Source organism: Salvelinus alpinus, chromosome 23 (assembly GCF_045679555.1).
Source record: "Salvelinus alpinus chromosome 23, SLU_Salpinus.1, whole genome shotgun sequence".
Lineage (NCBI taxonomy): Eukaryota > Metazoa > Chordata > Actinopteri > Salmoniformes > Salmonidae > Salvelinus > Salvelinus alpinus.
In genome coordinates, this window is record NC_092108.1 from 19,649,967 (window position 1) to 19,665,357 (window position 15,391).

Genomic DNA, 15,391 nt, shown 5'->3' on the forward strand with positions numbered 1-15,391 from the left:
CACACTAGAGTTGCCAACTGTCTATCCCGGTAACTTTGAGAACAAAATATACTGAACAAAAATATAAACGCAACATGCAACAGTTCATAGAAGGAAATCAGTCAATTGAAAAAAAAAAGATTAACTTTTTGTGCATATGAAACATCTCTGGGATCTTTTATTTCAGCTCATGAAACATGGGACCAACACTTTACATGTTGCGTTTATATATTTTTTCAGTAGATATCGGAGTTGTGCCTGTTGTTCACACAGTTGTTCACACAGCCCTCTCATCGGCTAGAATGGTCCCACCTGATCTTGCCTCCCAACGACTGACTTCCATTTTTGAATAAATGTATTCTCATTGCTGGTGCCATGTGTAACTGCATACTTTGAGTCTGAAAGTGGACGTTGCAAAAATAATTGAGTGGATCAACGGAGATGGGTGTAACATCAGCGCTTCATTATTGGTTATACTGGCCATAGCCAGCTGCACAGCGGGTCAGCTTAATGTTTACATAGCAGGTTAAGCTAACTAACATAGAGGGTTAGGAGAATTAACACAGCAGGTTAGGAGAATGAGGTTAAGGTTGGGAAAGGGTTAGGCTTAGCTAAAATGTGTACCAGGTTAGGAGAATTAACACAGCAGGTTAGGAGAATGAGGTTAAGGTTAGGAAAAGGGTTCGGCGTAGCTAAAATGCGTAGCAGGTTAGGATAATTAACGTGGCAGGTTAGGATAATTAACATGGCAGGTTAGGAGAACGAGGTTAAGGTTAGGAAAATAGTTCGGTTTAGCAAAAATGCTACAGTTGTCAACATTGAACTCGTTGTGCAGCCCAATCAGCCATGCAAAACGGTCTTGAGTGGCAACAAATCTGCCCTATTAGCTCCATATGTGCAGTTAGTTATCGTTAACCTCATCGATGAAGAAGATTCGTTAGAGCGGCCACTTGAGTATCTGGTCAATATAATAAATAATCTGTGAAGAAATCCATCCCAGAGTGACGCACATTCCGCGTCGATTTGATACGCATACGTCATTTTACTGCGTCTACAGTAAATTTGTTTGGAGAGAGAAAATGGCGTCAGAATCCGCGGAAACGTTAGCCGAACAAGACACAGAACTGGACGAGTTATTGGACAGTAAGATTTGACATTACTCCCGAGTGAAGTGTGATTGTCATTAATCCTGCCAATACATTAATTCATACAAAGAATTGTGTCAAACCTGGCGCAGCGGAGCAACGCGCCTTGTTAGCGAGTTAACGTTAGCTAGTTTAGCCTAGTTGGTGGAATGTGGTTGGTCCTGCCTGGCAAGTCCAAAACCAAAGTAAGGCATTCTCTTACAAAATTTCCTGCTTTTGCTGTTTACATAAAGGTCACCATTAGCATTACAACGCTGCAGCAGATGGCTCAGTGGGGATGTATAGCTATAATATCATTTTCGTCGTCAACTTTGACGCCGATTTGACAAAAATGTAACATAATGTGTTAACAAGCTAAACTGCTCTTGAAATGTATATCATTTTTTTAATGGATGAAGCGCTAGTATGACAGTTAGTGAGATCTGGATTTACAGACCTATCTGTTATTGTTTCTGTCAACTGGCCTGCCGATTTAAATTCATAATAGTATTGCGTACTAGTAGTCAATGTCACTTGTGTATTGTAACGACCCTGGGTTTAGAGGCGCGGATATCGACTCTGCTGCTTGAGCAAGCTTTTGCTGCACAGTCGATAGCGCGCTGGACTTCGGGATAGAAGGTCGAGGGTTCGAGACCTGCTCCCTGCTGTTTCATTACAGTATTATTAACTATGGCCTACCAGACTACTATTATCTTGATAGCAGGAATTTAATGGAGATGATCATAATCTGTCGTTTTTAATATTTCAAGTAGTTCGGTGAAGTTGTACTCCCAACATCAGAGATGGTAATGGTTTCTAAAGTAGAAGTAGTGACCTCATCATACTGATAATCAACTAATGCATGACTGAATTGCACATTGACCCAGACTTTGAAGAGTTTACCTTTGACCTCTAACTACCTGCTCAATCCCTTCACCTTGCCTTGACCATGCTTCCACCTGCTCCTGTGAAATGCTGCTATCTGTGCCACTGCATTTCAGCTTTTACTGACTTTCCTCTACTAAAGGTGCACTCGATGACTTTGAAAAGACAAACCCGGCACCCCCAGCCCCAGTTCCTGCTGCTGCCGCGGCTCCCCCGTCAGCCAAGGGCAGTGAGGAGAAAGTGAGTGAATCTTTTCCCTGGTTTCTAGAATGTCCCTTAACTTAACCAATTGCCTGGAGCTTGCATATAAGAAGCTGTAGTTTTTAGTGTTCAGATTGTGGTACAGACGTTATCTTTCAGTGTCTCAAGTCTGCCAACCCTTTCCATTTCTGTCTGTATATGGAGGAAGATCAATTTAACAGTTTGTTTACTTGTTGATGCACATCTCTCTCTAGCCCCCTCTACTGGAAGACAGTCAGTTCTTTGAGGCTCTGTTTGAAGGGGAGATGGCCTCTCAGGCGAAGGAGGAGTGGGAGAAAGCCATGACTGAACTCGCACAGGAAGAACCTGAGCTGCTGCAACACTTTCACAAATTGTCAGAGGCAGCAGGGAAAGTTGGTAAGCATCCACATATTTTCAGTTCTGTTCTTTTGTGCCTGTCAATGTACTACCTCGTACCTCTGCACATTGTTCTCAGTACCGGTACTCTTTGTAAATAGTCTCATTTTAGTGTGTTATTATTTCCTTAATTTTTTTGCTAATTTAGCTCTGCATTGTTGGGAAAGTAAGCGCTTCACGCACAGGAGGCTGGCTTATAATATAATGAGCAAAGTGAATAAAATGTCATCAAACACCTGGTAACCTTTTAGTCATTTAGCAGACGCTCTTATCCAGAGCGACTTACAGGAGCAATTAACGTTAAGTGCCTTGTTCAAGGGCACATCTGCAGATTTTTCACCTAGTCGGCTCGGGGATTTGAACCAGCGACCTTCCAATTACTGGCCCAACACTCTTAACCGCTAGGCTACCTGTCACCCAATGTTTGATGTATTTGATACCATTCCACTCTAGCTATTAACACAAGACCGTCCTCCCCAATTAAGGTGCCACAACCTCCTGTGATTTCATGGTAAAGTCTACACCTGTTGTATTCGGGACATCTGACAAATAAAATTTGATTTGATAATTGATTTGAGCTGGGGGGGGTTTTCATCTCAGTATTTTTTGCGCTGTGTTTTGCAGGGAAAAAATTCATTCAAACTGTCCTCCTTTTGAACAGGTACTGATGTAGCCTCCCAACAGGAATTCACTTCCTGTCTCAAAGATACCCTCAGTGGATTGGCGAAAAATGCAGACAACTTACAGGTAGTTCAGATTGTATTTTTTTTTTTAGAAGTTATGGAAGGTTTGGTTGTCACCACCCTTGGACAATGTTCTGAAAATATTGAAACTTTGGACCATTGGCAGAATGTCTGTTTCTTTGGCCTTCGATGCATTTCAGAATTTTCTCTTGTTTTTATTCATCAGAGTGCAGGTTTGGCTGGAGAGGATCTAGCAAAGACTCTGGAAGGGCTGGGATTGGATGAGGGTGGACAGGGGGGCGGGGAAGATGGAAACATCTTGCCGATTATGCAGTCCATCATGCAGAATCTACTCTCCAAGGAAGTGCTCTACCCATCTCTCAAAGAGATCACTGAGAAGGTTAGTGTTTTTTCTGTCCATATGTTTGGGTTTTCCCTAAAAATGTATATAGTTAACAAGCCACTAGCAGATGTTGATTCCTATTTTTATAGATCTTTCCCTTGTATGCCCTTTACACAACTTTCTAACTGGATAACTGACTGTTATTCATTCCTCATGCAGTATCCTGAGTGGCTGAACAGCAATCGTCAGTTCCTCCCGCCAGATCAGTTCCAGCGCTACGAACAGCAGCACAAGGTCATGGGAGAGATCTGCAGCCAGTTTGAGAAGGAGGGAGAGCGAAGTGGAAGGGATGGGGAGAATCGCTTTGAGAGCATTCTGGAACTCATGCAGCAGGTGAGACAAAGAGGACTGTTTCTTACCTGCATGAATTGTTGGTTGTCATTCATACTGACTGATGGTTTGCTATGCATGGATATTGATTGAGTTATTGTCTGAATTTTCAGCTACAAGACCTGGGCCAACCACCCAAAGAGCTGGCTGGTGAATCGGTATGTTTCTCCTCTCACTTGCTCTCTCTTTCTCCTTCATCTACCAACTTTTTGTTATTGCAGCTGCATAGTACGTTTCCCTCCTTGGACAGGGTCCATCTGGTAAAATAAACTATCTAAATGTGCTATACAGAATGAATTCAAATCAAATGAAACCCACTCTGTTTCCCCCCCCATCAGCCACCTGGCCTGAACTTTGACCTGGAATCCCTGAATCTCCCAGGCGCCTCTGGGGCTGGAGCAGCAGAGCAGTGCTCAGTCATGTGATGTCAGAGCAGCCAGATCAATGGATGCACAGGCTAGGAGCTGTGTGCGAGGGGGGGGATGATGAGAGAGGACGATCGATCACAAGACAAGGAGGAGAACGAGACTGTTTGCACTGCTCACCTCGCAACAGATGTTTCTGTGTCTAAATAGAAGGCACAGTCAAGGGTGGCACAACAAACCAATGTTACCACCCTTCGGTAACTCACTGAGCATCACTTCACTGATTTTAAGTTAATTGCTTTGGTTTTTCATAAGCTCTTCCAAGTCATTCATAGTACAGGTAGTAGCATACCCACACACACAGCTCAACTGACTAGCACTTGACTTATGAGTCCGTTTTTACACTCACCATTGTTTAGCCTCATGGTAGAACTGGTTGAACTGCCCTATTGGTTAAAAGGGTGCCTTGCATTATTGTTAGAAACCTTACAGCAAGGATAATAGGATTCTCTGTTGTGAGAGTTGCTGAGTGATGATTGAGTTGTTTCATAGCTGCAGTATCATCATGGGGCTGCGTGCCCAACAAAGGGTGTTGAGTCAGCGTCACAGTTCCACTCATCAATAAAGTAACACCAACACCCAAGGGGTTGATTAGGTTGTTTCTGACCACTAGTTTAGAATGATAAATTTAGCCATTTTCATCATTAATACTGTTAATGTAACAGATGTGTGTAGATTAATATTGTTGGTTGCTTAACCAGTGTACATTTGTGAATTATTTAAAGAAAATCGAGGAGTTAAACTTACCTCGTTCTAATTTCATAATCATAAGACAGCTAACTGATTTTTAGAGACCGACTACCTTGGTTAGTTACACAGTATCTTCCCAAAAGCTGCTATGTTGTACCAGAGACTGTAGATGGCTGTGCACTTGATTTGACCTCTAGTTTGCTTGACGTCGGTTCAAACATTGTTACATCCACAAGATGTAAGAACCAGTCCTGTGGCCAATTATGACATATGTTTATAACTGACATTATTCAAGTTTTTAACAGGTTAGCGAGGTTGGTGCTCTGGTTTGCGCATTGTAGCTCGGTGGGGCTAGAGCCAAAGTCGGTCAGTAACCATCGGGATTAAGACGGTCCCCTGAATCCCGGGGCGTCTGTCCAGTAGTGGGACTCTTTTGTGACTGTGGTTATAACCCTCTTAGCTTTTTATGCACTACAAGTTATGGAAAAAAGGTTTCTGACACCGTGACCACAATGTCGAAGTTGGATTTGGGCCATAATGAGAAAATACTGTTTTGCATGATTATATCGAAACCAGTACCACTACTGGTATGTGACCCTGCTGTTTTTCTTGTGATCAAAATCAAAATGATACGAATATATAGCATTTATTTAAGGGACAGACACAAGTAGTAAAACAGTTCAAATAATTTCATAGAATCTTTACAAGTGTTGAAGTGATGTGCAGTAATGACTTTTCCCAGTGGCCTTTGCTGTGGGCACAGTGATTAGTAGAGTTAAAATTACTGTGAATTACCCCTCGTGTTTGACAGTGGTCTGCTGTTCCTTTGGAGTGAGTGGAGTGGAGTGACATTCTTGATATTTCATATGCCAACATATGCATTGACTGAATCTTGGGGAGTACCGCTGTAGTTAGTAATGATTTTCATTAGTCAAATTGGGTGCTACTTCATTAGGATACAGTATGTACTCTTTCATACCCTACATCCAGACATGTTCTGGTTGTGTAATTTATTGGCAGCTGGCATCTAGAGCAGTCACCTTATCACCTCAAACATTGGGATTTACTTCACTTGTGGTAAACATACAGTACCAGCCAAAAGTTTGGACACACCTACTCATTCAAGGGTTTTTCTTTATTTTTACTATTTTCTACATTGTAGAATAATAGTGAAGACATCAAAACTAACCAAAAAAGTGTTAAACAAATCAAAATATATTTGAGATACTTCAAATAGCCACCCTTTGCCTTGATAACAACTTTGCACACTTGGCATTCTCTCAACCAGCTTCACGTGGAATGCTTTTCCAACAGTCTTATGCTGAGTACTTGTTGGCTACTTTTCCTTCAATCTGTAGTCTAATTCATCCCAAACCATCTCTATTGGGTTGAGGTCAGGTGATTGTGGAGGCCAGGTCATCTGATGCGGCACTCATCACTCTCCTTCTTAGTCAAATAGCCCTTACACAGCCTGGAGGTGTGTTGGGTCACTGTCCTGTTGAAAAACATGATAGTCCCACTAAGCGCAAACCAGATGTGATGGCGTATCGCTGGATAATGCTGTTGTAGCCATGCTGGTTAAGTGTGCCTTGAATTCTAAATAAATCACTGACAGCGTCACCAGCAAAGCACCATAACACCTCCTCCTCCATGCTTCACGGTGGGAACCACACATGCGGAGATCATCTGTTCAACTACTCTGCGTCTCACAAAGACATGGTGGTTGGATCCAAAAAATCTCATATTTGCAATCCAGACCAAAGGACAAATTTCCACTGGTCTAATGTCAATTGCTCGTGTTTCTTGGCCAAAGCCAGTTCTCTTCTAATTGGTGTCCTTTAGTAGTGGGTTCTTTGCAGCAATATCGACCATGAAGGCCTGATTCACGCAGTCTCCTCTGAACAGTTGATGTTGAGATGTCTGTTGTTTGAACTCTGAAGAATTTATGTCATTTCTGAGGCTGGTAACTAATGAACTTATCCTCTGCAGCAGAGGTAACTCTTGGTCTTCCTTTCCTGTGGCGGTCCTCATGAGAGCCAGTTTCATCATAGTGCTTGATTTTTTTTGCAACTGCACTTGAATAAACTTTTTCAAAGTTCTTGAAATTTTCCTGAATGACCGATATCTTAAAGTAATGATGGACTGTTGTTTCTTTGCATTTTTTTTTTCTTCTATGAGGTTTAACGGCGGTTGGCATACAATTTGTTGCATTACTGCCACCTACTAGACTGGAGTACCTTATACTTTACTTGAACAAGAAAAATTTACTAAACAAATACCCTACCATCTAACACTATACTCACTAATTTCAAAATTATATCAAATAAAATTAACACCCCCCCTACTCCACTAATTAAATGTATTTATTCCTACCTTATGCCATCACCCTGAAAGGATGGGACATCTTCACTTAACACATCCTGTAACTCTAAGTCTCGTACACCCAAATACCTCTCTGCAGATGCCACCACAACCTCAATTTTCTGAGACTTCCGATCCATCCCTGCAGTACAATTAATAACCATTGCTATAAATGCTAAAAATCCAATCTTACTGAAACTTATTTTACTTTTTGGCCTATCCCTCTGTACTGGTATATCTCTACTACTCTCACCACTCCTCCCCCTTAACCTATGTTCCTCTACTTTCTTCACTGCCTCAGCATATGACAACTTCTGCACTACTCTAACCCTGGAAACCTCAACCTGCCTCTCTTGCAGGTTTCTGATCCCCAGCTCCATGGGCACCCCTACAATTAACACATTCCACTACTTTCCCCAATACTACACATTCCTTTGTCTCATGCCCTTCTGCACAATTCAAACACCTTGGACCCTCCCTCCAACACACTGCTGCCACATGCCCATAAGCTTGACACCTGTAACATCTTCATATATTCAGCACATACGCTTGTACAGGATAACTTATATATCCTAACTTCACATTGTCAGGCAAAGACTTATCTTCAAAACTCAAAAGAACAATGACTCTTCTGTTTCCCCACTCTCGCCACCCTGTCTGCATCGCATCAAACAACGAGTATCACATACACCAGGAATCTTTGCACTCAGCTGGTCAACGTTTATATCTACTGCTACCCCAGTTATCACTCCATTCATTGGTGCCCTTTTCTTGAGAACGAAACAATTCACTTTTCTTGCCCCCATTCATTTTCCCTCGAGCGCATTCTTCCTCTGCCCAACAGAAACACAAACAATTATCACTAGACCACTTCTAGTTAGCCTCACTGATTCCACATGTCCCAACTCTTTTTTTTACCCACCGTGAATCCACAAATGGATCGGCCAAAAGGCAAGAGTCCACTTTTTCCATAAACTTCACTCCTACTGTCACGGACTCTTGTTCATCCTGATCCTCGGTGCATACCTCGGTCTCCGATAACTTTACCGCACCTACCACCTCCGATACTTCACCCTCATTCACTTCCATTTTTCCTCCTGTCTTCAGCTCCCTCTGCTTACACTTTCTACCATTCCTCTTTGACAACCCATCTTCCTTTTCCCACCATTTTTATCTGACTCAAGCTCACCCTCTTCTTCTCTCACCCTCTTAGACCTCTTCTCCCTCTCTTTTCCCCTCCATTCCTTCTCCGTTTTCCAAGTACACATCTCCTTATGATAATACTGCCGCTCCACCCCTGACACTCATCTTGTACTTGCTTTCTCTAGGGACTCCATTTTCCCCTTCCGGAGTTCTGCTCATGTCCCCAATAACGTGCCTACAACAGCGCAGCTGCTTTTTGCGTATTCTTGCCATAATATGGATTTAGTCTTTTACCATCTAGGGCTACTGATTGGCCTCAAATGCATTAAAAAGATAAGAAATTCTAAAAATGAACTTAACAAGGCACACCTGTTAATTGAAATGCATTCCAGGTGACTACCTCATGAAGCTGATCGAGAGAATGCCAAGAGTGTGCAAAGCTGTCATCAAGGCAAAGGGAGGCTACTTTGAAGAATATCAAATATATTTTGATTTGTTTAACACTTATTTGGTTACTACATGATTCCATATGTGTTATTTCATAGTTTTGATGTCTTCAAATAGTAAAGATAAAGAAAATCTTTGAATGAGTAGGTGTGTCCAAACTTTTGACTGGTACTGCATATCAGGCTGATAGACTCGTGAAACAGCAGATAAGAGGAGTGTGATAGAAATAGCGGAGAACGTATAGGCTTACCATTGACATATGTCAGTAATGGCTGTGGAGAGGAGATGAAGGTAGCCTATGTATTGTCAGAGTTACTGCCGCATGTTACAGCAAAAGGAAAATTATCAGTCCATGTAACTGTCGGAGCTGATAGCCTCTGCTCTCAGGACTGGTGTCGTTCAACCAATTAATTCTACTCGATTAGCTACATGTCTCTTTCCACTGTCATTAAATTATCAGCCTGAATATATTGTATAAATCAACTATGTGGAATATGTAGGCCTATTAAGAAATAAATTAACAATGTTTATGAAATAAACAAACTCAGTGCTGTCTTCCTTTTGTTTTATGTTCTGTTCAGATCTCAATAAATACCATTGCTGGTTGAGAAATTGGGAACCGGTAGTTGTTGAGGTTTTGTATTCGTATTGAACCTTTATTTAACTAGGCAAGTCCGTTAAGAACATATTCTTATTTACAATGATTGCCTACTAGAAGGCAAAAGGCCTCTTGCGGGGATGAAGGCTGGGATTAAAATAAAATAAATATAAAGGACAAAACACATCACGACACTACTCAATCACTTTTTATAGCTACTGTTTACAGGCCTCCTGGGCCGTATACAGCGTTCCTCAATGAGTTCCCTGAATTCCTATTGGACCTTGTAGTCATGGCAGATAATATTCACATTTTTGGTGACTTTAATATTCACATGGAAAAGTCCTCAGACCCACTCCAAAAGGCTTTCGGAGCCATCATCGACTCAGTGGGTTTTGTCCAACATGCTTCTGGACCTACTCACTGCCACAGTCATACTCTGGACCTAGTTGTGTCCCGTAGAATAAATATTGTGGATCTTAATGTTTTCCTCATAATCCTGGACTATCGGACCACAATTTAATTACATTTGCAATCGCAACAAATAATCTGCTCAGACCCCAACCAAGGGTCATCAAAAGCCGTGCTATAAATTCTCGGACAACGCAAAGATTCCTAGATGCCCTTCCAGACTCCCTCCACCTACCCAAGGACATTAGAGTACAACCATCGGTTAACCACCTAACTGAGGAACTTAATTTAACCTTGCGTAATACCCTAGATGCAGTCGCACCCCTAAAAACAAAAAACATTTGTCATAAGAAACAGAGCCCTAAAGCAAGCTTCCAGAAAATTGGAACGGAAATGGCACTACACCAAACTGGAAATCTTCCGATTAGCTTGGAAAGACAGTACCGTGCAGTATCGAAGAGCCCTCACTGCTGCTCAATCATCCTATTTTTCCAACTTAATTGAGGAGAATAAGACCAATCCTAAATGTATTTTGATACTGTCGCAAAGCTAACTAAAAAGCAGCATTCCCCAAGAGAGGATGGCTTTGCATGTCAGCAGTGATAAATTCATGAACTTCTTTGATGAAAAGATCATGATCATTAGAAAGCAAATTACGGACTCCTCTTTAAATCTGCGTATTTCTCCAAAGCTCAGTTGTCCTGAGTCTGCACAACACTGTCAGGACCTAGTATCAAGGGAGAAACAAAAGTTTTTTAATACTATATCTCTTGACACATTGATGAAAATAGTCTTGGACTCTAAACCTTCTAGCTGCATACTGGACCCTATTCCAACTAAACTACTGAAAGAGCTGCTTCCTGTGCTTGGGCCTCCTATGTTGAACATAATAAATGGCTCCCTATCCACCGGATGTTTACCAAACTCTAAAAGTGGAAGTAATAAAGCCTCTTTTGAAAAAGCCAAACCTTGACCCAGAAAATATTTTAAAAACTATCGGCCTATATCAAATCTCCCATTCCTCTCAAAAATGTTCGGAAAAATATTTGCGCAGCAACTCACTACCTTCCTGAAGACAAAATATGTATACGAAATGCTTCAGTCTGGTTTTAGACCCCATCATAGTACTGAGACTTTACTCATGAAGGTGGTAAATTACCTTTTAATGGTGTCAGACCAAGGCTCTGCATCTGTCCTCATGCTCCTAGACCTTAGTGTTGCTTTTGATACCATCGATCACCACATTCTTTTGGAGAGATTGAAAACCCAAATTGGTCTACACGGACAAGTTCTGCCCTGGTTTAGGTCTTATCTGTCGGAAAGATATCAGTTTGTCTCTGTGGATGGTTTGTCCTCTGACAAATCAACTGTAAGTTTCGGTGTTCCTCAAGGTTCCGTTTTAGGACCACTATTGTTTTCACTATATATATTTTACCTCTTGGTGATGTCATTCGGAAACAGAATGTTAACTTTCACTGCTATGCGTACGATACACAGCTGTACATTTAGATGAAACATGGTGAATCCACAAAATTGCCCTCCCTGGAAGCCTGTGTTTCAGACATAAGGAAGTGGATGGAGGCAAATGTTTTACTTTTAAACTCGAACAAAACATAGATGCTAGTTCTAGGTCCCAAGAAACTAAGAGATCTTTTGTTGGATCTGACAATTAATCTTGATGGTTGTACAGTCTTTTCAAATAAAACTGTGAAGGACCTTGGCATTACTCTGGACCCTGATCTCTCTTTTGACGAACATATCAAGACTGTTTCAAGGACAGCTTTTTTCCATCTATAGAACATTACAAAAATCAGAAACTTTCTGTCCAAAAATGATGCAGAAAAATTCATCCATGCTTTTGTCACTTCTTGATTAGACTACTGCAATGCTCTACTTTCCGGCTACCTGGATATAGCACTAAATAAACTTCAGTTAGTGCTAAACATGGTTGCTAGAATCTTGACTATAATTTTTTGGGGGGATCATATTACTCCTATCATCTCTTCAGTAGGTCCTATGATTGAGTGTAGTCTGGCCCAGGAGTGTGAAGATGAACGGAAAGGCACTGGAGCAACAAACCGCCCTTGCTGTCTCTGCCTGGCCGGATCCCCTCTCCACTGGGATTCTCTGCCTCTAACCCTATTACAGGGGCTGAGTCACTGGCTTACTGGTGCTCTTCCATGTCGTCCCTAGGAAGGGTGCGTAACTTGAGTGGGTTGAGTCACTGTGGTGATCTTCCTGTCTGGGTTGGCGCCTCCCTCGGGTTCATGCCGTGGGGGAGATCTTCGTGGGCTATAGTCGAGCTTGTCTCAGGGTAGTAAGTTGGTGGTTGAAGGTAACCCTCTAGTGGTGTGGGGGCTGTGCTTTGGCAAAGTGGGTGGGGTTATATCCTGCCTGCTTGGCCCTGTCCAGGGGTATAGTAGGACTCCTCTTGTCTCAGCCTCCAGTAATTATGCTGCGATAGTTTGTGTCGGGGGGCTAGGGTCAGTCTGTTATATCTGTCTTATATGGTGTTCTGTGTGAATTTAAGTATGCTCCCTCTAATTCTCACTCTCTCTTTCGCTTCTCTCGGAGGACCTGAGCCCTAGGACCATGCCTCAGGATGACCTGGCCTGATGACTCCTTGCTGTCCCCAGTCCACCTGGTCGTGCTGCTGATCCAGTTTCAACTGTTCTGCCTGCGGCTATGGAACCCTGACCTGTTCACTGGACGTGCTACCTTGTCCCGGACCTGCTGTTTTCGACTTTCTCTCTCTACCGCACCTGCTGTCTCTAATTCTGAATGATCGGCTATGAAAAGCCAACTGACATTTACTCCTGAGGTGCTGACCTGTTGCACCCTCTACAACCACTGTGATTATTATTTTTTGACCCTGCTGGTCATCTATGAACGTTTGAACATCTTGGCCATGTGTAACGGATGTGAAATGGCTAGCTAGTTAGCGGGTACGCGCTACTAGCGTTTCAATCAGTTACGTCACTTGCTCTGAAACCTAGAAGTAGTGTTGCCCCTTGCCCTGCAAGGACCACGGCCTTTGTGGAGCGATGGGTAACGATGCTTCGTGGGCGACCGTTGTTGATGTGTGCAGAGGGTCCCTGGTTCGCGCCCGAGGTCGGGGCGAGGGGACGTACTAAAGTTATACTGTTACACATGTACTGTTATAATCTCCACCCGGCACAGCCAGAAGAGGACTGGCAACTCCTCAAATCCTGGTACCTCTCAAGGTTTCTTCCTAGGTTCCTGCCTTTATAGGGAGTTTTTCCTAGCCACTGTGGTTCTACATCTGCATTGCTTGCTGTTTGGGGTTTTAGGCTGGGTTTCTGTATAGTACTTTGTGACATCGGCTAATGTAAAAAAATGCTTTACAAATAGATTTGATTTGACCTAAGACAACAACATAGCATGGCATCAACACATGAAAACACAGCATGGTAGCAACACAACATCACAACAACATAGTAGCAACACAACATGGTAGCTGCACAACATTGTAGCAGTACAAAACATGGTACAAACATTATTGGGCACAGACAACAGCACAAAGGACAAGAAGGTAGAGACAATAATACATCACGCAAAGCAGCCACAACTGGCAGTAAGTGTCCATGATTGGGTCTTTGAATGATTATATAAACGAGAATTTGGTAGAAAGGTGGATTCTACATATAATTAATTCAGTACAACTCATTAGGATTCCAGCCAGCCCCATCCATAGACTGTAGTCAAAGATGGTCTAATCTGTGGCGGTTCCATTCTATCATCACTGTGCCTTGGAGTTTTTTTGCTATTAGGCTCTATGCATTATACCGCCTCCAACGTTCTAATTTACTTCTGACCGAGTTGATGACTTCCGGAGCGAGTTCTGCTATTGTTTTTATCATTAGCTTACTAGCTATCATCGATGCATTTCTGACTGAAATAGTTCGCAATGACTACGTTTAAATTACAGCCCCGCGAAGGAGGTGCTGTTAGTAAAACGTTTACTGGAGACAGGAGATCAAGTAGAGACATAGGACGAGGTGGATAATTATATAATAAGGCCGTTTAATCAGATGCAAAGATATCTTAGTAAATCGTGCAGCACGGCTCCTTCTGTCTGACTCGTATGGAATCGTCGGAAGAGGGCCCTCTAAACAGTACATACAGATTATATAGGCAACAAGCAAAGTAGGTTGATCTTGTCGTCTGGCCTTCCGATTGGTCGATCTGGGTCGTGGGTAGTCCTGTTCGGCCTGATGTCGACATTCCATTGGCTTTTCACACAGTTCTTTGTCCTAGTCACATCCAAAGGCATCCTGCATGTGCGTTTGTTTTCACAGGCCCTATTCATGGGGGAGGGGATGTGTGTGTGGGTCTGACAAAGTAGTGGGGATGGGTGCATGTTGTGCCAAGTTATAGCTTATGTTGAGAAGTGGTTAAAACAAGTTACCAGTATCTTATACAATTTCTTACAGTGCTAATGAACATTGTTCATCTGTGTTCAGTTTCTTCCAAATGTAATGGTATTGTGAGCTTCCATCGTTTCCCGGCCGATGTAACGTAGAGCTCAGAAAAAGGTGGTTGGTGGCAGTACGTCGTGACAACTTTACTGTCACCAAACACACAAAGGCGTGTAGTACACATTTCGTCGAAAGTGACTTTGTTGAGGGAAAAATTGGGGGGCGACAATACCTAAAAAGAGGTGTTGTTCCTACTGTCTTCGCGCGGAAACTGGCACATTAAAAAGAGACCTGGTGTTTGGGAAAGAAGACAAACCTCCTGCTCCGACTGAGGGGGATGAAGAACAAGGTGCGCTGCCTATGGACTGTGCCGTCTCTGATGCGGTCCAGACCCTCATGGCAAACCATGAGCACGTAAGAGAAATTGAGGAGCTTCGAGCCAAGCTGGAGAAACTGACCACCCAACGCGGCTTTGGTCTACAGCGATTTGCTGGTTCTGACGAGGATATACGTTTTTACACAAGGTACAGTAATGATTTATTATTATCCAGCATTACTATTGTTTATTATTTACTATTAATTATTAGTATTATTATCCCAAAGTCCATCTTACCTTTAAGTACATGTTCATTGTTATTTGAAACTAGGCTAGCATATCTTAGTCTAAGTAGGCACATTGAATGTACACTGCTCAAAAAAATAAAGGGAACACTTAAACAACACAATGTAACTCCAAGTCAATCACACTTCTGTGAAATCAAACTGTCCACTTAGGAAGCAACACTGATTGACAATAAATTTCACATGCTGTTGTGCAAATGGAATAGACAACAGGTGGAAATTATAGGCAATTAG

General features: G+C 42.4%; 1 protein-coding gene across 1 annotated transcript; it reads left to right on the forward strand.

Moving 5' to 3' along the window:
• Positions 1-965: 965 nt before the first annotated feature.
• LOC139550524 (peroxisomal biogenesis factor 19-like) lies at positions 966-9,643 on the forward strand. Its single transcript, XM_071361463.1, has 8 exons — positions 966-1,122; positions 2,131-2,228; positions 2,444-2,606; positions 3,268-3,353; positions 3,516-3,689; positions 3,852-4,025; positions 4,136-4,180; positions 4,361-9,643. The coding sequence occupies exons 1-8, from the start codon at positions 1,059-1,061 to the stop codon at positions 4,445-4,447; spliced, it is 891 nt and encodes a 296-aa protein (XP_071217564.1). The 5' UTR covers positions 966-1,058; the 3' UTR covers positions 4,448-9,643.
• The last annotated feature ends 5,748 nt before the right edge of the window (positions 9,644-15,391 follow it).

Bases quoted from the DNA above. Each gene is read 5' to 3' on its own strand.
- LOC139550524 (XM_071361463.1), top strand. From the start codon at position 1,059: ATGGCGTCAGAATCCGCGGAAACGTTAGCCGAACAAGACACAGAACTG. The intron at 2,607-3,267 runs GTAAGCATCCAC...CCTTTTGAACAG, and splicing joins AGAGGCAGCAGGGAAAGTTG to GTACTGATGTAGCCTCCCAA. The intron at 3,690-3,851 runs GTTAGTGTTTTT...TTCCTCATGCAG, and splicing joins TCAAAGAGATCACTGAGAAG to TATCCTGAGTGGCTGAACAG.